Source organism: Staurois parvus, unplaced genomic scaffold, assembly GCF_062004578.1.
Source record: "Staurois parvus isolate SC_StPar_1 unplaced genomic scaffold, SC_StPar_1.0 ptg000355l, whole genome shotgun sequence".
Classification (NCBI taxonomy): Eukaryota; Metazoa; Chordata; class Amphibia; order Anura; family Ranidae; genus Staurois; species Staurois parvus.
Window position 1 is genome coordinate 787,684 of NW_028318151.1, and position 22,894 is coordinate 810,577.

Here is a 22,894-nt window from a genome sequence, read left to right on the forward strand (position 1 = left end):
TAAGCAGCATCAGCATTCAGATCAAAGATCAGTTTGTAAAACCAAGTTCTTAAACTCTTGTCCACAGGCACAAACAAGAACATACTGAGACATCAGTCTGGAAAAATAGCACTCTGGAAACATAGACACACTCTAGTGATATCTGAATATGTCTTACCATTGTGGGAGTCCTTGTAAATTAATATGCTGTAACAAAAGTAATAATAATATAACTACCTAAAATATTGTCTGGCATTCGCAACACTTACAAAATATGATTCTTTATAAAGTCTATCTTACTTTTTTGTTTCGGATATTGGATTTGCAAATGCATGTCATGTGAGTGCCACTGGCGAGATTACCCATTAAACTGATACTAAATGCTATTTTTTTCATTTAAATTAAAAAAGATGTTATACATTACTTACCTACTTTGTGCAATGATATTGCACAGAACGATCCCTAACCTCCTATTCTGGAGTCCCTTGCCAGTGGCCTCTCCGCTTCTTCTTCCGAGTGACCCCTTAGTAGCAAATAATATGTGGGTGCACCCCAGAGACAGGCTATGTGCATCCATAGACACACGCAGCTTTAGTAAGCCCTGCCCCCATTCCTTCCTCACAGGAGTTTGCCTGTGGCTCCCACTCCTGCCTGTGTGAAGAAGTGAGAGGAGCAGTGTTGCAGTTCAGTCAGTGCTAGATCATTAAGAGGAGCCAGGTAAGCGTTTAGATGTGGGGGGGGGGGGGGGGATGCAATAGGTAGTGGAGTGTTTTTTACCTCAATGTATAGAATGCATTAGGTATTAAAACTTCCCTTGCTGTAGATTCAATGGGAAGTAACAGTAAATCTATTCAAAGAAAGGTAAATCCTCTGTCCAAAGTGAGGGAAAGTCCTCTTTCAAATATGTTGATTTTCCTCACAATTAGTCCCCATGAAAAAGATCACCAGGATGAATAGAGAGGGCATATCTCCCCAGCAGGTACACAGACAGCAATACAAATTTACGAGGGTTACAAACATTCCACTGGGATTATTTTTTAGCAAAAACATGGCAGAATACATTTTGGCCTAAATTTATGACAAAATTTGATTTTTTAAATTTTTTTACTGGATATGTTTAAAGGCAAAGAGTCAAAATATTGTTTTTATTTTCAAAACTGTCGGTATTTTTTTTATAGCGCAAAAAATAAAAACCGCACAGGGGATCAAATACCACGGAAAGAAAGCTCTATTTGTGGGAAAAAAGGACATAACTTTCATTTGGGTGCAGCATTGCATGACTGCACAATTGTCAAAGTAACGCAGCGCCGTAACGCAAAAAATGGCGTGGTCAGGAAGGGGGGAATGACTGGAAACAAATATGTAGAATCAGAAAAAGTATTCCTTATTGCTTGTTCAAGGTCATTGACTCAAAGTATTAGCCAGAGGGTCAACATAGTCCACCAGCTAGCATTTTCAATTGGTCAGCAATGGCAGCCCAGAATTTCTTCAATGACAGCTTTACTTTCAGGTCTGCATTAGCTTGCTGATAAAGGCACCATCATTCAGGGGTATGAGATTTAAGTCAGAAGTCCTTATCTGCATACTTGCACCAGGTCAGTGACGCAAATATTGAAACAAGACCATCAGCATGGCAGCTAGCATTTAGAGAAATAGAGGGCTGCATTTGTTGGTTTCCATGTGTCTCTCATGACAGGTTTCCTCTAAACAGTTGCAGCTCCTACCCTGGACCATTTGAGGTTCCCCAGCCTCAGAGGACAGCAGTGCCCCACACAGTGTCTGACAACTGACGGAGAAGGTCTCCTTTGCTGACAGTGTACATGTACATACACAAAGACTGGAAGGGTTTTCTACTCTCTTAGATCCTTGTTGTAGGAAGGTTTGGAGCCATAAAAAATATATTCAGAATCTGGCAGGTGGAAGTATCTCATGCAAATACATATTACTGGCAAAACAAAACCTTCTATATGCAGTTCAACTATTAGTCTGACCATAAGCATCAGTGAACAGTTGGAAGTGCAACCACAACCAACCTCACAATGGTCTTTGGGGCCAGCCTCCCCACTAAACTGGCATGCTGTGGTGGCACAATGGTTCTAATTTAGGGTAACAGAGAAGGGTGGGGAACCTTATGGAAATGGTCCTTGCAACAATTTATCCAGGTGCACACAATAGTAATTAGGCACATTTTAACAACCGTGATTGTTTTTTTATTTTTTTGTTGCTGTTTAGGGCAATAACAGACTGATACATAGATGCTGATTTACTAAAATAGTCCATTTACAATACAAGGAAATTTGAACTTTGCAAGGGAACTCCCTTAGGTTAGTGAATGTGGTGAAAATTCACTTGGCATGGAATCATGTGTAAGGACAATTAAAAAAAAAACAAAAAAACTGAATTTTTGCATTGCACATGATTGGATGATGGATTTCTACACAGCCTCTTCACATTCACTAGGCTAAGGAAAAAATGCCTTGCAAAGTGAGCAGCATATTTGCCATTACTAAATCCACTCCATAGACATTAGTAGGCTTTATAGTTTTTATATTGCCAGTGTGCAGGATAGCAACATCTAAACATTCTGGCTGGCTGATATGGTTTTTTCTTTGACATGATTTAATAAATGTTCTGCTATTTATTAAAGGAAAATAACATGATAAAAAAAAACAAAGTAAGACTTACCAACTTCATACACATTTTTATTGGCCAAGCTACCATTACTTATCTCTGCATAAGCAGAGTCCCTCCGTGCTGGTGACTTCATCTCCACATAGCCACACTCTGTGTGCTTAGGCAGAAGAGCTGGCGGATCCTTGATGGTGGCATATGGGTTTTCAGTGCTGCTCAGGGAACAGCTGCTTATGCTATATGCAGAGCTTTTCAGTAGACCTGAGCAAAAGAAAACATGAGTCATTAGCATCGGCTCTCATTTTCCAGTGAGTGTAATACAGTATGCGTTAGCCAGTAAAACGATCATAAAGTAATGGACGTGGGCTGTTCTGGAAACATCCTATATTTTGGATTTCCTGTGCCTCAAACTTATTTTGTGGCAGAGCTGTATGAGTCTCACAAAACAAGCTGAAAAATTGTCAAATCCTCTACAAGGTAAAATAGTAAAACTTTATGTATTTCAACTAGGTATTCAGTGTTTTGCCTGAATTTCTACTTTAATCAGAAAAAAAAAGCCGGACTAATAAGTACGGCAAAAATATTGGATTTTTTGTGCACAGTAAGAGACCACACGATAAAATACATATCTTAGATTGTAAGCTCCAAGGAGCAGGGCTCTCCTAACCCTCTTGTATTCAACTGTTTTGTTGCTGTATCGTCTCCTGTTATAATGTAAAGCACTGAGCAAACTGTTGGCGCTATATAGAAGTAGAATAAGTGAGTGCTGGAAATAACGTAATATAACAGCGACTATGCACCAAAGGCACCATATAAGACCTTCAAGGAGACAGTAATATAAAGAGGGGGTGCAGCGCTGGTAAAATTCACAGAAATTATAAATAAAAGTATAAAAACAATAAGTTCATATATAAATATGCATAATATAGTGACACTGTGCAAATATGTGTGCCACTAAATGTGAGGCTAATATCGTGAAAGAGGTGTACTCAATCAACTTAAAGGTAAGTCCAAGGTGACAATGTGAATGAGATCTCAGATGATCTTCAGACGTCCAATGACTAAAACTGTGGAAAAGGTGAGAAAATTGGGTATAGATTACGCACTCACCAGATACGCAATCTTTATGCGCATTTGTGTTGTATATCAAAAAACATCAGATGTCCTCACATAGGTCTGGTCAGATCTGGTCATGTATCATTCACTGCCTGATGGTTCACACTCAGGGTTCACACTCAGGGATGACCGCTCAAAACGCATCAACGTAGAGCTACAGCAGGTTGACGCCACACCGCCGGCACCACAAGGGGTCCCAGCGGCCGTCTTGACTCTGTCAGTGTTGCTTCATTACTTTTATTACGCTCACTTGGCTGACTTCTGGAATAAACATCCTTGACATACTACACTATTGGCCTCCTCTGTTCCTTTGAGCTCCTGTCGGAGCTGTCTATACTTGCAGAGCGGTGATCCTGAGTGTGAGATCTCACTCACATTGTCACCTTGGACTTACCTTTAAGTTGATTGAGTACTCCTCTTTCACGATATTAGCCACACATTTAGTGGCACACATATTTGCAGTGTCACTATATTTTGCATATTTATATATGAACTTATTGTTTTTATACTTTTATTTATCATTTCTGTGAATTTTACCAGCACTGCACCCCCTCTTTATATTACTGTTGGTGCTATATAAATCCTGTATTATAATAATAATAACCATTTATTGACATAAAAGAGTCATATATTCTTTATAGGACCCATAATACAAGCATGCCCCTCAGCTCGATTTGATATACATGTATCTTGTTTATTATATGTACATTTGTGTGTTTGGTAGTATATTTACTATTCACCCAGACATTCAAGCTACAATCCTGAAGAAGCCAAATGCACAGACGAAACGCGTTTGCCGTTTTTTTATGAATGCATATTGCAATTACTGTAACTATGTGCCTAGTGATATGTATATATATATATATATATATATATATATATATGCGTGAGGGAGGCATTGTGCTCACAATTATGATTACCCCTGCTTTCGTCCCCTCTTTTGAGGGGCATGTTTGTATTATGGGTCCTATAAAGAATATATGACTCTTTTATGTCAATAAATGGTTGTATGTATTTTATCATGTGGTCTCTTTCTGCACCCAAAGAATCCAATATTTGTGCCGTATTTATTATTCCGGCTTTTTTTTCTTCTGTATTAATAAGATTTGGCACCAGGAAGCTCTTTTGGTTATTTTTCTACTTTAATCAGTAACATTCCCACTTTGACCTTATAAGTAAACGCATTTTGCCAAGGTGCTGCTGAGATGACTGCTTTCAAATATTTTATACCAATAAACACGCACTGGGTTCTGTAGATCCTTTGGTATTGGATCATCTTTAATTTGTATTCAGAGAGGATGGACAAGTTTTTTTTAATGTTCTTTATGATGTTACTCATAATGACCAAACAAGTTCTAACGATACATTTTAATTAAAGATTTCAATTAATTTCTTGAAAATTCATTAATCTAAAATTGATTATGTTGCTATGGGAAACACCACTGTCCTTTTTACTGAATTTTATAGCATATCCCCCTTACCATGCTCATTGAGATATCCTCCTTGTTTCCAGTCTGCTGGCAGAGTACCCGTGTAATCTATAGTGTGTGATCTCTTTCCTGGATCCAGGCTCTTCAGGTTTACAAAAAGCTGGCTGCTTTTAGACTAAATGAAAAAATAAAATAAAAAACAATATGTTAATATCAGCTGAGATGTGTTATTTGCCCACAGCTCTATCATGCTCATGTGAGGCAAACCCACAACATTAGGTTTGTATAAACATTAATAATGAATGTCTCTTATTTCTTCCTTTTTGGGTATGTTACATATGTTATTAAAAGCATTTTTTATATCTGTTTAAAAATTACAAAACACTCCTATTGATCCTGCCAGAAATCCAGTAAGCTGGTAAGTTCATGTGCACTCTGCAGTGTCATCCTAAACAAGAACGCCACTCTACCTATCCAAATCACATTTTTCCTAACACTTGTCCCTATATAAAAATAATAAAAATACTTACTAGTCCATAAAGTCCAGCATTGTCTTGTTTTCTTGCTTGCAGGCAAAGTTCTCCCTACACTGCTCTTCTCCAGGCCAGAAATGCCACAGGGGTTCTTTGTCAAGTCTATATGGTCTGGCAAAGCCCCATGGCATGCGCAGTTAATCCCCGGCTCTGCCAGTAGACTGGCAGAGACTCCACGACAATTCTAAGCATGCACGAGATCCTGTAAACTGACTTCTGGGATGCATGTGGTAGATATCCCAGGAGGCAGTTAGTGGAATCATGCACATGCCCTGAATCGAGGCCTATCTGGGTATACTCAGGGATTGTAAACCCTACCCTTATAAAACAACCCATTCAGTTTAAAATAGAAATGAAAGGTATAACATTTGTGTATAGATATAAAAAACATTATATCGACTTTTTATTCCCATTTTTTAAAAGTTATGACATTCCCTCTGTTCTCAGCTGCATAAGGGGTAGGGAAGGAGAAACAGCAGTCCACTGATCTGAGAACAGGATGCTTTTTCATACAAGTACAAGGTACAGCAGGCACATGTCAGGAATATGAAATGTTGGCTTTACATATTCTTTAAAGATGCAAAATTAAAAAGGAAGGGAAAAAAAGTATTTACTTTCTTTAAAAAAAGGCAATTATGTAAGAGGGAAAAGGGGGTGAAGGTCCACTTTACGGAGTGTTACCATCCCTGCTCACATCACCACTGTAAACTTCAGAACACTTAGAACTATGTTATAAAGACACGTACTGTACTAGGGTGACAGTGCTGCTACTCCACAAGTGAACACTCTAAGACAAGAAGTGTGTTACTAGCAGGATCACCACCAAAAATAAATGGCCTGAAAAAGAAGACTAATGCAGCCACCACATATAATGACTGGTGATCTACAATATATCACATTTCGTTTTTTGGGTTCAGAGACTATTTAACCTTGTTTAAATTCTCTCCTCACTCATTCTTCCTTGGCTAGTGTTTTTTTATTTGTTTCAATCTTTCTTATGTTTAATTTAAAAAAAAAAATCAATTTACATGGCCTGGTTTGTAGGTTAATAGGCAATCTTAAAGCAATTCTAAAGGTTAATTTTTTGGGGGAAAATAACAAACATGCTATACTTACCTGCTGTGTGCAGTGCTTTTGCACAGAGCAGCCTGGATCCTCCTCTTCTCGGGTCCCCCGCAGGCTCTCCTGGCCCTTCTCTCCTGACGAGTGCCCCAACAACAAGCAGCTTGTTATGGGGGCACCCGCTGCTCCATATGTCCATTTACACTCAGGGCCTTGGCTTGGCCCCACCCCCTCTCTCCTCTTTGGCTGACTGGCTGTGATTGACTGCAGTGGAAGCCAATGGCTTCTGCTTGCTGTCTCAGCCAATGAGGAGGCAGAGACCCGGGACAACCGAGGCTGTCGTTCACATGGCTAGATCACAATGAGACTCAGGTAAGTATTGAGGGGGCTAGGAGTACTGCTGCACACAGGTTTTTTTACCTTCATACATAGAATGCATGAAGGTAAAAATCCTTCAGCCTTTACAAGCACTTTAAGGCCTCATGCACACAACTTTTAGAGACATTTTTTATGCCTCTGAACACAGCTGCATGTTGCTAATGTGCCCATGCACATGCAGGCATTTAAACATGTATTTTCATTCAGAGGCTTAAAAAAATGCCCTAAACTTGCGATCCTGAGAAGCATTTTTGTGCTTTTTACATATAAACGCATGTAAATACACATAGATGCATATAAATGCATTCTAGTGTCTAGAATAAATTAGTATTCTAGCTATTAGAATACGTTTATGCACATCTGCTCTTACACGCCATACACACATAAACACTTATAATTTTGAGCCAAAGTGAGCATTTTTTAAGCTGGATTTTTCTGCCAGCACCAAGCAGAAAGATCCAGGGCACAAAGGAATAATTTAGTAAGGCAATGTGTATGAGGTCTAAGTTATTCTGAAGACCATTTTCCAAAATGTATTTTATTTTTAAATGATTGTATGTTTTCATAACAAGGTTATTTGCATGAAAATGTTATGGAGAGGGGGAGGTGTTTTGTAGTCCTGGCTCACTTGTGTTCTAGGCTGCCAATGCTGCAACTCCACATATACAGTACAGTAAGTGAGCATTGTCACTCTAGGTCAAGAAGTGTGTTATTGGTGTAGGATTGTCAGGTGAAAATAAAGGGAAAAAAATCCTGAGAAAAACTAATACAAACACCACATCTAGGGACCGGTAAGCTGCAAAATAAGTTTTATTCTTGTGTTTAGACACTTTTAAAAGACGTGTCCCAAGAAAATATGCTGCAACACCAATGAGAATATACAGTATACCATGGCAGGGACATATCTACCATGAGGCAAACAAGGTGTTTGGCTACGGTGGCAATTTTTAGGGGTGCGCCACCCCCCCCACCCCCCCCAGAAAAAGGGGCCTGGTGAGCAAGAGCGGACAGAACCATGTAGGGCTGCCATCTGAGCGGTACCATCGGTACTCCTGTAGGTGGCCCGGACAGCAGGAGAATCGGTGTGGTGGGAGAGAGCAGTTGCAGAATGATGCACTGTGTATCTCTCCCTCCAGCAGCTGAAAGCCAGTTTCTCCCACCTCTCCCTCCTGTCGGCTTTCTGCTGCTGGAGGGAGAGACAGACCTGGCCAAATTGAGAGGGTGCCCTGGTGTTCCTGAGTGGCCGCTCTCCACTGAGCTCCTTCCCCTGCATGCGCTCAGAGCTGGGACCAGGGGAAAGCTTGGAGCAGGGAGAGGAGAAGTGGCAGAGAGGAAAGAGCCAGGAGGAGTTGAGCTGTGTTGTGTTCTCTGGGCTCTCCGTCCTGTCACCCATCCAGCACATGAGACAGGATCACTGATAGAACATATGTGACTGTACCCACACAGTATGATTACGACCACCTGCCCCCATTTCCTGCTGCCCAGAGATCAGCAGCCCTTAGAGGAGGTGGGGGGAGGATCATAGTGTGTGTGTATACAGTCCCATAGATCTATCAGTGATCGTGTATCAAGTGCTGGAGAGAAGAGAGAGGGAAGAGAGAGAAAGAAGAGAGAGGGAAGGGAGAGAGGGAAGAGCGAGAGAAGAGAGAGGAAAGAGAGAGGGGGAAGAGAGAGGGAAGAGAGAGAGAAGAGAGAGGGAAGGGAGAGGGGAAAGAGAGAGAGAGAGGAAAGAGAGAGAGGGAAGAGCGAGAGAAGAGAGAGGAAAGAGAGGGGGGGGGGGGGAGCGAGAGGGAAGAGAGAGATAGAAAGAGAAGAGAGAGGGAGAGAGAAGAGAGAGGGAAGGGAGAGAGGGGAGAGAGGGAAGAGAGAGAGAGGGGGGGAGCGGGAAGAGAGAGAGATCGAAGAGAGAGGGAAGGGAGAGAGGGAAAAGAAGAAAGAGATAGAGTGAAGAGAGAGGGGAGGGAGAGAGGGAAGAGAGAGAGGAGAGAGAGAGAGAATGTGAGAGAGAGAAGAGAGAGGGAAGAAAGAGAGAGAAATAGGGAAGAGAGAGAAGAGAAAGAGAGGGAGAAAGAGAGAGAGGGAAGAGAGAAAGAGAGAGGGAGGAGAGAGAGGGAGAGAGGGAAGAGAAAGAGAGGGAAGAGAGAAAGAGAGGGAGGAGAGAGAGGGAAGAAAGAGAGTGAAGAGAGAAAGAGAGAGGGAAGAGAGAGAGAGAGAATCATATACACACACACACTCATTGAACTCTCTCGCTCTCTCATTGGGGAGGCGCACAATTTTTGTGTTACATAGGGCAGCACAAACCTAAATACACCACTGTACCATGTTACTTATCCCCGAGAATAACAAGCTCAGTAATATATGTCACACCCAAGGGCAGACTGATCATTTGGAAACTCGGGCACTGCCCGAGGGCCCGGGGTCATTGGGGACCCCATGAGATGCCCTTGTTACCTTTTTCATAGGCTTTTTTGAGTTTGGGCAAGGACACAGGGGACCCATGATCCCCTATTGCCCGGGGCTCCATGAGTTGTCAGTCCACCCCTGGTCACACCATATAGGAAATGAAGCTAACACAAAAAGTTACATCAATCCCAGCAATCTATGATTCCACATGTCAACAAAAAGGTTGGAAACATCCAATATGGAAAGATGAATAACTACTTTATGCAAAAAAAGCATAGAAAAAGAAAAGAAAAAAAGGAAATTCTTCTTTTACTGAGAAAGTAATACCCCCAAGTGAACTCTATACACTCCAGGGATATCATTACTTGTTTGCAAATTCGTATATGTGTCTGCTGTGAATAAATTGCTATTTCCTTTCTCTCGCTGATTTCTAAATGGGAGTCTGCCTTCACTGTAACCACCCCAGCAATTTCAATGTTGCATTAGGAAAAGCTTCACTGCCAGTAATTTGACTGGTAGCTCAGTGGGAAAAACAATAAGCCCATGCCATAAGAAGGAAATACAAATTCTGGGGTAGTGTACAGAATAGCTTAGGAAAATTGCAGCTGCAGTCATATACAGTACATTATTACATTTATTTTTTATCAAAAAATGAATAGCTAATAATAGAAAAATATGCTACCCAGAAAGATAATAATGATGGCTACACACTTGGAGTTTTCTATCAGATCTATGTGGGATTCAATCAAATAGTCATAACTTCCCTTCCAATCGATTTAGACTCAGTTTCAATTAGATTTGATCAAACTGAATCGGTTGGCCAGGGCGAAATATTATTGATCCTTTACATCAATCAGCAGCACTGAGATACCTTGTTCATGAATACAATCATATTTCACTTAATCAGATTATGAGGTTCAATGGTGGAAACAGATGTGAGCACTAACTTACAATCGTAACTTACAATTGTATCTTAACTATCAATTGAAATCCACATTCCTGATATAGGGTCTGAGATAAAAAAAATCCCATTTCAGTCTTTGCAGATGACACCAAGCTGTACAGTGGAATAACGTCCTTACAGGATGTCTTCAACTTAAAACCGACCTCAATGCACTGTTTAATTGGGCAACTATGTGGCAAATGAGGTTTAATGTTGATGAATGTATGGTTATGCACTTGGGGGCTAAGAATATGCATGCATCATACATACTAGGGGGGGGGTACAACTGGGGGAATCAATGGTGGAGAAAGATCTGGGAGTTCTGGTAGATCACAAGCTTAATAATGGTATGCAATGCCAAGCTGCAGTTTCTAAAGTGAGCAAAATCCTCTCTTGTATTAAAAGAGGTATAGACTCCAGAGAGAGAGATATCATATTACCCCGGTACAAATCACTAGTAAGACCTCATCTGGAATATGCAGTTCAATTTTGGGCACCAATTCACAAAAAGAACATTGGGGAACTGGAGAAAGTACAGAGAAGGGCAACCAAACTGATAAGAGGTATGGAGGAGATCAGCTATGAGGAAAGATTAGAGGAACTGAATTTATTCTCTCTTGAGAAGAGGAGATTAAGGGGGGATATGATCAACATGTATAAATACATCAGTGGTTCATATAGTGAACTCGGTGTAGAGTTATTCACCCTGAGGTCATCACAGAGGACAAGGGGGCACTCTTTACGTCTGAAGGAAAAGAGATTTAATCTCCAAATATGGAAAGGTTTCTTCACAGTGAGAGCTGTGAAAATGTGGAATTGACTCCCTTAAAGGTTGGTTCTGGCCAGCTCAATGGATTGCTTTAAAAAAGCCCTGGATTCTTTCTTGGATACACAGAATATAACTGGATACTAACATTTATAGGTAAAATTGATCCAGGGAATATCCAATTGCCTCTCAGGGGATCAGGAAGGAATTTTTTCTCTGCAGGAACAAATTGGATCATGCTTTGCTGGGTTTTTTGCCTTCTTCTGGATCAACTGTGGGTGTAAGATTATAACTTTTCTTTTTATAGATGAACTGGATGGGCTTTTGTCTTTTTTTCAGTCAGACTAACTATGCAACTATTCTATCAGTCAAATAGGTTGTTGCCTATAGATTTATTATTCCTTTAAGAAAAGGTCGGAAAAGGAATCAATAACTTATGAAAAAATGTATGGCCACCGTAGGAGTCACGGGGTCCAGTGCTGCTTCATCAGGACTAGCTGCACTAACATTACCACAAGCCTCTATTCATGAGGAAGGTGTGGATTCTATGTAGCATCTAGAGAAAAATGATCAGATTCTACCAACGTTACATCAATAAAGGAAGTTTTTAAATGAAATGTTACTTAAGTCTTGTAGTCTGATGGAAGATTTAATTTACAGATGAAAATCTACATGTTTTAATAATTAAATGGCACTATTGATTTATTGATTGAAGGTTCCTCAGAGCTTAGTCATCTTCACTTTTCCTATTAATATATAAATAGGTAATGTTGGCATCCTACAGCACAAGTCTGGAAAAGCAGTAAAAAAAGATCTTAAAAGATGGCTGTAAATGAGTCTCCAGTGTGTAAAATTGTAAAATTGATGACTGGATGTATGCCCTTAGGTCAGATCTTCCATTTTCCTGTAATTTTTTTAGGATCTTAAATAAATTATGGGATACATACATATATATACATATATATATATATATAAAACATTTGATGTACATCTGGCATCTACTTGGCGGAGGAAACAGACCCGACCAGGTGAAAGGCTTGTAAGGGTTGAACAAGTTTCTTCTGAAAACCATGACAGCCTTCATAAACCTGATAGGAGGAGGACTCTGGCTTACAATATAATTGTGATCAAGCTAAAGTAACTGTCACTTAATTGTCACACAAAAGTTGCTAGGTATAAATTGCAGTCATCTGGAGGTGGAAGAACTATAACTGCTCCTGTGTGCCCAATTGCCAGGCTTATCTGGCAACACTCAAAATGTTTTAATAGTCATGGAGGTTACTTGCCTTCTGCAAGTTCTTGCTGGTCAGTGAGGCAGCTCCTCAGTGATGGGTCAACAAAAACAACAGCAGGCAAGCTCTGACAATGCCTGGAAGACTGGCAACTTTGCCTGCTTAGAGCATCCAGACACAGAGGGGTAGTAAAAGCTGCTGCAGCCATACTACAACACACTTTACTTAGCAGATTATTTTTTTTCATAGGAGACAAAATTACTTTAAAGATGTTGATATTATTTTATCCAATGTTGAATCAAAGGGTGCAAGAATTTCCCTGCAATCATAGTATTATTTTTTTTTTTTTATTCAAATATTTATTTATTTTCCATATAATATAATATACACATTTCTTCATTATTTTCATACATAAAAAATCATTTTCCAAACCCTTAATACTTTTCTTCCTATAATTTATTCCCTCTACCTCCCCGGACCCTATCTAAAACCCCGCCCCCCCACCTAAAGTACCCCCATTTCCCATTTATAAACCCTCCCACTCTGCATAATTCTATTAACTCTTTTCCTAAATAGTATATACAAGTTCTTCCTCCTCTTTCTCATTACTACTTCTTAGATCTCGCTACAAAGTCTTCCCATTTTCTCCACTTCTTATAAAATAGCCCCATCTTGTCTTCTTGTGTATAATATAGTTTCTCCATCTTACATATCTGATTTGTTCTCTCTACCCAATCCTCCTCCCTCGGCGTCTCTGGTCTATGCCAAAACCTAGGAATCAGACCTTTTGCCACGTTCAAGTAATGCCATACACCAGAGTCCTTATATCTATTTACTGATAGATATGTACTATGTAGTAGACACACCTCTGGGTTCAATCCTATTTTTATCCCAGTGATTATCTCAATTAATTGAACTATTTTCTCCCAGAAGGCTTGTATCATTGGACACTCCCACCATAAGTGATATAAGGTACCTATCTTTCCACATCCCCTCCAGATCATAGTATTATAGTGGAAGTCCAGTCTAAAACACTCTATTATTATTATTATACAGGATTTATATAGCGCCAACAGTTTGCGCAGCGCTTTACAAAATGAAGGTAGAAATTACAGTTATAATACAATTGGATACAAGAGGAAACAGGGCCCTGTTAGAGCTCGTTAGAGCTTACAATCTAGTCTAAGCTTAAAGTCATATTAAAGTTTCATTTTTTTCTTAAAACAATACAAAACATGTCATACTTACCTGCTCTGTGCAATGGTTTTGAACAGAGCAGCCCCGATCCTCTTTTTCTCGGGTCCCCTGCCAGCATCTTGGCTCCCCCCCCTTGACCAGTGCCCCAATAGCAAACTGCTTGCTATTGGGGGAAATGATGTATGCTCGGTCCCAAGCCCTGCTCTATGCATCCATATGATACATAGAGCTGCGGTTTGACCCGCCTCCGATCTCTCCTCATTGGCTAGCCAATGGCTACCGCTGCTGTCTCAGCCAATGAAGAGAGAGACCAGCGACAGCCGAGGCTCTCGTGCTCATCGATGGATTGAGAGGGGGCTCAGTTGAGTATTAGAGGGGGGCTGTCGGGGAAAAGCACACAGAAGGTTTTTTTTACCTTCATACATAAAATACCTTCAGCCTTTACAACCACTTTAAGCCTGTTCCCACCCCCATTCTAAGCTCTATACTAGCTATCCTGTAAAGCAAAAGTGTGTATACTTACCAAATTTAAGGTCGGTGTCAGGGCTCTGTTCACAGCAGAGGTACTCGGAGACCTGGCATTCCTGCCAGTACCTTGCATGGCCGCAGAAATGCATGCTGGTGAAAATCTATGCGCATTGGCGCACGGACACGCGCCAGAACATGTGCACTGGCGCATAGTTATGTACGCATTAGCTCAGTTTGGCGCCAGACGGCCTTTATAAGGAAGCCCGTCACTCCCTCAAATTGCTGATTGATCTCTGGCTCCCCAATACCTTTATCCGTGTTCCCTTGCTACTGTGATCTCCTGTTACCGATTTGGCATGTTCCTGGATCTGTCTTCTCTGCCTGACTCCTGATCTGACCTCGGCTTGGCTAACAGATATTCTCGCCTGCTCTCCTGATCTGACCTCGGCTTGGCTAATAGATATTCTCACCTGCTCTCCTGATCTGACCTTGGCTTGACTAATAGATATTCTCACTCGCTCTCCTGTGTATGACCCTGGCTATCCTATTGACTACGTCTGCTCCAATCTCCACCTCGCATATGAACTTGGCTTTGAACCGACTACTCTGTGGTCCTCTGCTACTCTGCATACCTCCCACGGGCGCCACCTGTCTGCAGACACCATTCCAGTGCATCGGCTGTGCTCCTGGGTGTACCTCTAACAAGCACTCCTACAGGCGACCCATGCTACTTTGGGCCTGACTCCTTCTGTCCCATATCCAGGGGAGTCTGGAACTTAGCTGCAAGGAAAGCCCTCTCTCCATTGGCCTCTAACACCTGGTACGTGATAGTCGGACTAGTCACATGATCTCCCCAGTGGTCTGCTTCAGGGTAGAGGAGAAAGCAGCAACAGGGGCAGCAATGCCTAGGCAGTGATGACACCCATAGACTTACTATTGGGCATCCATTGTCCTCTGTCCCTTCTCTCCCCTGAATCCGGCACTGGGAGCTGACCAGACTGGAGTGCCTTAGATTAGTTAAGTATCTTCCAGACTAACCCAGACTTCCACTTTAATTATTCTGCTTCTTCTCAGAAATCAAACCTGATTGTATCAGGATTGTAGGAATCTATTGCTGCGGTTACAAAGTGCCCTTACATCAAAAGTAGGCATTGTCCTTGCTTATTGGAAAAGGGATATAAAGAAAAACAATTTGAAAAATGAAACCTTCATTTACTTTTCACTATAAACATGTTACCCATATTTTATTTTTTAAGCACTCTTTGTCAGAGCATGAAGTTTGTAACAAAATATATCACTGGAAACTACCACCTTAAATAAGGTGGTACACAACTGTTCACATACTGTATCTCCTAATAGAATGAAAAAACCCACCCAATGTGCAGGTCCACATCAGCACTCCAGATAATAGGTGAGCTGCATGAGTTAGGTTCATTTTAATTTCATCCTTAGCCTCTGGGAAAGACCCTTTCCTAAATATGAAATCACAGTCAGTGAGTGGCTGTCTGGTATACAGGACATACTTGGTTGTACACCTCAATCCTGGAGCTGTTTTTTATGTTACGGACAGCATGGCGGGCATTGGGTATCACTACTGTCATTTTGTGGCTGTGTTTTGGGTGTTGGTTTTTATTTTCACCTTGGCCATTATCTGCCTGGAGTTTGCATGCTTTTCTGTGTTTGTATGGGTTTTTTACAAAAATCCAAAATTGTTCTGGCAGGAACGTTAGTCTGTGAGTACCACAGTGGGAACAGGACTGATCTAAAATTACTCTTTGTAGTTTTGTTTCTCAGGTAAAGGAACAATCATGATAGTTGCCTTTAACAACAATGATTCTAACTATTTTTGAACCACAAGGATCAATGAATCTTGGGCTGCTTTAATCTATGTCCTCTGTTGGGAATTATTAGCTTCTGTCACTATAAACCACTCCGCACACAGGAAAAATATGCAGAAACCACCAATTCACATGAGTTAGAGCTACGGGTCTATGTGTGAGGATGATTAACTCATAGTAACATTATACTATTCATTATATAGTATTCGAAGTTAACATTTTTATTACCTTGGAGACCATCATCCTGTCCATACTGTTGATATGTGGACCGGTTGTGCACTGGCTCAGTGTGTGATAACTCGGGTTAGAAAAGTACTGACTGTTTGAATTTCCCCCATTGGTGTGTGGAAGGGTATCTGCAGTTAAAACAAAATAGCAAGTCACAATACATTATTTTTCTGACTTTTAAATACATACCATAATTTCATGTGTACCGTCTATACTCATCTCTCTATATACAACTCAACGTGTTTTTATATGTGGTTTATCTTAATCTAATTTAATTAATCTAAGAATTATAGCAATGGTCTCCAAACTGCGGCCCTTTACTTTCTTTTATTTGTCCCTTGGGCCACTATTTCATCCACTGATACCAACAATGGGGCATAATTTCCCTCAATGACACCACTGAAGGGGCACAATTCCTCCCAATGACACCAATAATGGGACACAATTCCTGCCAATGACACCAACAAAGGGACACAACTTCTCTCAATGACACCAACGATGGGGCACATATTCTCTTACTGACACCAAAGATGGGGCATTGTTTTTTTCCCACTGATGGGACCTTTTCTTCTCCCAATGGTCACAGTCTGGCCCCCCTAAAGCCTGAAGGACAGTAAACTGGCCCTTTGTTTAAAAAGTTTGGAGACCCCTGAACTGTAGCACAGGTAGAATACTATAGATGAAAATAATACAATCCAGGTTAAACTAGGTTTGTTGCAATTTACAGGTGTGCATGCTTTAACCCCTTCACGCCGGCACCTCCCGGCCCTTTAAGGGTTTCAGAAGCTGGGAGGCGGAGCAGGGTTTAGGGTCATGTGACCGCCGTGACGTCATGTCACATGATTGGGGAAGGTCCCGATCGAAGGAGGAGATTGGGACCTTTTCGTGAGTACTGGACATGAGTGCTGGGAGCGCGCAGGGCACACGCTCTCAGCACATATGTTCTTTTTTTAATAGAATGCAAATGTGCGATCACTCAGCGTCTAGGCCCAGACGCCGGGAGGCCGCACATTTGCGTTCGGCCGGCATGAAGAGGTTAAACAGCTGAAGGGTTTTCATTTACAATTAACTACCCTTATTGAAAGATTGCCCTGAATTGAACATTACTTGACTATGATTGGTTGTGCAGAAGAGGTTATGAGCCAAAAGATGTAAGTAGATACATCATACAGCAGGACAACACGTCCTACAATTCACATATCTTCTATAACTTCTATTTTCTACCATTTCTGAGCAGGTTTCCAAAAGACCATTTCTTGCTACAACACTTTAACCCTTCAACATGTTTCATGCAGTACACCTTCTCACCTACACATGTGCAACCTGTTCGAATTTACAAATTACAATAGTAACTAATTTAAAGAAATCCGAAATAATGAAACAAAATTTTGATTTCAAAGCGAATTAGAAACAAAATTAAATTTGAAATATAAACGTATTGCTGAATATTGCTGATTTCCTTCAAATAATATGCGTATTATTGTTAAATATAGCCGAATTCTGAAATTTGAAAAGAATAGAACAGAATAAAATAGAACAGAATAAAAAACTAATAGAATAGAATAGAATAGAAAGGCTATAGCCATCTTCTGAAATTCAAATTTCAAAAAGAAAAGAATAGAACAGAATAGAATAGAGTAAAATAGAATAGAATAGAAAACTAAAGAATGGAATAGACTAGAAAATAAAAGAATAGAATAAAATAGAATAGAAAATAAAGGAATAGAATAGAAAAGAATAGTATAGAAAATAAAATAATAGAACAGAATAGAATAAAATAGAATGGAAAATAAAGGAATAGAATAAAAAAGAACAGAATAGAAATTAAAAGAACAGAATATAATGGAATAGAAAAAAAAATAGGATAGATTAGAATAGAATAGAAAGAATATAGACATCTTCCGAAATTTGAATTTTGAATAGAATAGAACCAGCTATTTATTAACAATGAATTTGGATTGTTTCAATGTTTTTGATTCAAGTACTTTGAATCCATTGGAAAAATCTGAATCCAGTCAAAAACGAATAAATAAAATGAAACTAAACAAATTTTGTTACGAATACAACTAAATGAAATTAGGAACTGAACGAATCAATCCAAAATGAAACAAATTCTTTTGTTCTGCACATGTCTACTCTCACCCTTTGAAAATGTATTTTGATGAGAATTTTCCATTAAGATTGTCTAACTGACACATTGGGGTTGATTTACTAAAGGCACTTTGTAAGGGAATTTTTCTTAGCTTGTGGATGTAGCAAATTCACTTTGCAAAGAATACCCAATTGAGAATAGTGCCATATCGGTGTCAGTAGGAGGAATAGTGCCCCATCATTGGTGTCAGTGGGCGTAATAATGCCTTATTATTGTTGTCAGTGGAAGGAATAGTGCCCCATTATTGGTGTCAGTGGGGGAATAGTGCCCCATCATTGGTGTCAGTGGGGGGAATAGTGCCCCATCATTGGTGTCAGTGGGAGGAATAGTGCCCCATCATTGGTGTCAGTGGAAGGAATAGTGCCCCATCATTGGTGTCAGTGGGGGGAATAGTGCCCCATCATTTGTGTCAGTGGGGGGAATAGTGCCCCATCATTGGTGTCAGTGGGGGGAATAGTGCCCCATCATTGGTCTCAGTGGGAGGAATAGTGCCCCATCATTGGTGTCAGTGGAAGGAATAGTGCCCCATCATTTGTGTCAGTAGGAGGAATAGTGCCCCATCATTGGTGTCAATGGGAGTAAAAATGCCTTATTATTGTTGTCAGTGAAAGGAAAAGTGCCCCATTATTGGTGTCAGTGGAAGGAATAGTGCCCCAATGTTGGTGTCAGTGGTGGAAACTGTGCCCCATTGTTGCTGAAGGTGGGGGGAATAATGCCCCAAAGGCCAGATAAAAGCAAGCAAGGGGCCGCATCTGGCCCCCGGGCTGCAGTCTGGAGACCACTGGCCTAGGCAATCCAAGCAGGAATTCAGCCCCCCATCTCTTTGCCTTTAGTCTTGTGGGACATGTCACAGGTCCCAGAAGACTGCGGGACCATTCACAAAACACAGTGCAGCTCGTGTATATGCAGTAGGAAGCCGCCTGTGAAAGCAGCAAGCTGTCCTAATCGGCTTCCCATGCTAAAGATGTCTACTCTCACCCTTTGAAAATGTATTTTGATGAGAATTTTCCATTAAGATTGTCTAACTGACACATTGGGGTTGATTTACTAAAGGCACTTTGTAAGGGAATTTTTCTTAGCTTGTGGATGTAGCAAATTCACTTTGCAAAGAATACCCAATTGAGAATAGTGCCATATCGGTGTCAGTAGGAGGAATAGTGCCCCATCATTGGTGTCAGTGGGCGTAATAATGCCTCATTATTGTTGTCAGTGGAAGGAATAGTGCCCCATTATTGGTGTCAGTGGGGGAATAGTGCCCCATCATTGGTGTCAGTGGGGGGAATAGTGCCCTATCATTGGTGTCAGTAGGAGGAATAGCGCCCCATCATTGGTGTCAGTGGGGGGAACAGTGCCCCATCATTGGTATCAATGGGGGGAATAGTGCCTCATCATTGGTGTTAGTGGGGGGAATAGTGCCCCATCATTGGTGTCAGTGGGTGTAATAATGCCTCATTATTGTTGTCAGTGGGGGGAATAGTGCCCCATCATTGGTGACAGTGGGGGGAATAGTGCCCCATCATTGGTGTCAGTGGGGGAATAGTGCCCCATCATTGGTATCAGTGGGGGGAATAGTGCCCCATCATTTGTGTCAGTGGGCGGAATAGTGCCCCATCATTGGTGTTAGTGGGGGGAATAGTGCCCCATCATTGGTATCAGTGGGAGGAATAGTGCCCCATCATTTGTGTCAGTGGGGGGAATAGTGCCCCATCATTTGTGTCAGTGGGAGGAATAGTGCCCCATCATTGGTGTCAGTGGGGGGAATAGTGCCCCATCATTGGTGTCAGTGGGGGGAATAGTGCCCCATCATTGGTGTCAGTGGGAGGAATAGTGCCCCATCATTGGTGTCAGTGGAAGGAATAGTGCCCCATCATTGGTGTCAGTGGGGGGAATAGTGCCCCATCATTTGTGTCAGTGGGGGGAATAGTGCCCCATCATTGGTGTCAGTGGGGGGAATAGTGCCCCATCATTGGTCTCAGTGGGAGGAATTGTGCCCCATCATTGGTGTCAGTGGAAGGAATAGTGCCCCATCATTTGTGTCAGTAGGAGGAATAGTGCCCCATCATTGGTGTCAATGGGAGTAAAAATGCCTTATTATTGTTGTCAGTGAAAGGAAAAGTGCCCCATTATTGGTGTCAGTGGAAGGAATAGTGCCCCAATGTTGGTGTCAGTGGTGGAAACTGTGCCCCATTGTTGCTGAAGGTGGGGGGAATAATGCCCCAAAGGCCAGATAAAAGCAAGCAAGGGGCCGCATCTGGCCCCCGGGCTGCAGTCTGGAGACCACTGGCCTAGGCAATCCAAGCAGGAATTCAGCCCCCCATCTCTTTGCCTTTAGTCTTGTGGGACATGTCACAGGTCCCAGAAGACTGCGGGACCATTCACAAAACACAGTGCAGCTCGTGTATATGCAGTAGGAAGCCGCCTGTGAAAGCAGCAAGCTGTCCTAATCGGCTTCCCATGCTAAAGATGCCCGTGTTAGGAACCCAAAGACTGTTGAAGAATCAGTTTGGATAAGGAAAGCACTGGATCCCTGGACAGGTAAGTGTTCATTTATTAAGGGCCAGTTCACACTAGATGCAGTTCAGTGCACTTTTTTTCTGCATCAAAAATGCATGCACAGTGTTTTCCATGTATTTCAATGGCCCTGGTTCACACTAGGGCAGTCAGTTCCAGTCAATTTCCGCTGCAGAAAAAAAAAGTAGAACATGCTGCATTTTTTCTGCAGAGAACCAAACTGGAACATGGCAAACTGCATCAAAACTGCCCTGGAACTGCGTGTGGTGTGAATTGTACGCAAAAACTTATCTGGAATACATCCAGAGTGCATTTTTGTAGTGTGAACTGGCCCTGAAAGTCAGCAGCTACAGATTTGAAGACTTATTGATGACTTTTTTCTTTTCTCTAGAGTGAAGAATGGCTTTAAGGGCTGGTTCACACTATATAAACGCAGTTCAGATGCGTTCTGGATGCGTTTTTGCATGCACGATTTTGATGCGTTTTTGGTGTGTTCCAGTACATTTTTTATGCATTCCAGTTAATTTTTTCCCCTTTTTCTACAATTTAAATAGGGGCATGTGCATTCCAGTGCATTTTTGGTGTGTTTTGATGTGTTCCAGTGCGTTTTTGATGCGTTTTACCACGTTCCAGTACAGTTCTGTGCAGAAAAACTGGAGCCTGTTCTACTTTTTTTTCTGCAATCGGAACACACTGGAACTGCAAGCACTGATGTGAACTATGACACTGCAAACCATATAACCTATTTTCTGTGCATTTTGGATGTATAAAAAAAGCAACTGAAACACATGTAGTATGAACTGGCCCTAAGATATTTAGTGGTGTCCAGCCCAGACACCACCCCCCATTGACTTCTCTATCACATCCAACAACGCCACCATCAAACCCGCCCCGCAGGCCAGAGTACTTGGTGTCATTCTGGACTCCAACCTATCCTTCCAGCCCCAAGTCCAATCTTTAACAAACTCATGCAGACTCCACCTCCACAACATCGCCAAAATACGCACGTTCCTAACCCCAGAAACCACTAAACAGCTCATCCACTCCCTCATCATATCACGAATCGACTACTGCAACTCCCTCCTCACTGGCCTGCCTCACCACTGGCTATCCCCACTTCAGTCGATCCTGAATACGGCTGCCAGACTCATTCACCTTTCCAACCGCTCCATCTCTGCCACTCCCCTCTGCCAATCCCTCCACTGGCTTCCGATTGCGCAACGGATCAAATTCAAAATCCTAACACTGACGTACAAAGCTGTCCACCATACTGCCCCGAACTACATCACCGACCTAATATCCAAGTACTGCCCAGCACGCACACTCCGCTCCTCACAAGACCTCCTTCTCTCTAGTTCCCTGGTCTCCTCCTCCCATGCCCGCCTCCAGGACTTCTCCAGGGTGTCACCCATCCTCTGGAACTCCCTGCCCCAACCCATCAGATTATCACCTACTCTCCTCTCCTTTAGGCGCACCCTGAAAACCCACATCTTCAGGGAAGCCTACCCCACCCCCTGCTAACCTGCCGACCTCCTCCACTCTTCCTACCACTCCATCCCCCACAGCTTTCTCCTCCTGTGCCACCATCCCCTCCCTCCTAGATTGTAAGCTCGAAAGAGCAGGGCCCTCAATCCCCTCATGTTTTGCATTGTATTGGTATTGTTCTGTCACATGTTCTGTCCCCCTTTGTAATGTACAGCACTGAGCGAACTATTGGCGCTTTATAAATACTGTATAATAATAATAATTTTTTTTACCCTGCATTATACCATTGTGTTAGTGTATACATAGCGTGGGAAATTCCCCCCATAGTACCTGACACTGTTGCTACCCGCCCAGGGGCGGAATGACCATTCGAGCACTTGGACACTGCCCAAGGGCCCAGGGTCAGTAGGGGGCCCCATGAGATGCCCCTGGTACCCTTCATTGACTTTTTCATAGGCTTTTTTGGGTGTGGGTGATGACACAGGGGCCCCATGATCCCCTATTGCCCGGGGGCCCCATGAGTTGTCAGTCCGCCCCTGTAC

General features: G+C 41.9%; 1 protein-coding gene across 2 annotated transcripts in view; it reads right to left on the bottom strand.

The window, feature by feature from the left end:
• The window catches only part of MEGF10 (multiple EGF like domains 10), a 200,294-nt gene that overhangs the window by 5,893 nt on the left and 171,507 nt on the right, over positions 1-22,894 (bottom strand). Inside the window, exons 21-24 of one of the 2 annotated variants that reach the window (XM_089684765.1) lie at positions 16,205-16,332; positions 5,208-5,331; positions 2,665-2,871; positions 158-186 (exon numbers count right to left, since the gene is read on the bottom strand). In XM_089684765.1, coding sequence (XP_089540891.1) covers positions 179-186; positions 2,665-2,871; positions 5,208-5,331; positions 16,205-16,332 — 467 coding nt within the window. In that variant the 3' untranslated portion in view covers positions 158-178. The remainder of the gene's footprint in view (positions 1-157; positions 187-2,664; positions 2,872-5,207; positions 5,332-16,204; positions 16,333-22,894) is intronic. The other variant, XM_089684764.1, reaches the window with a different exon arrangement.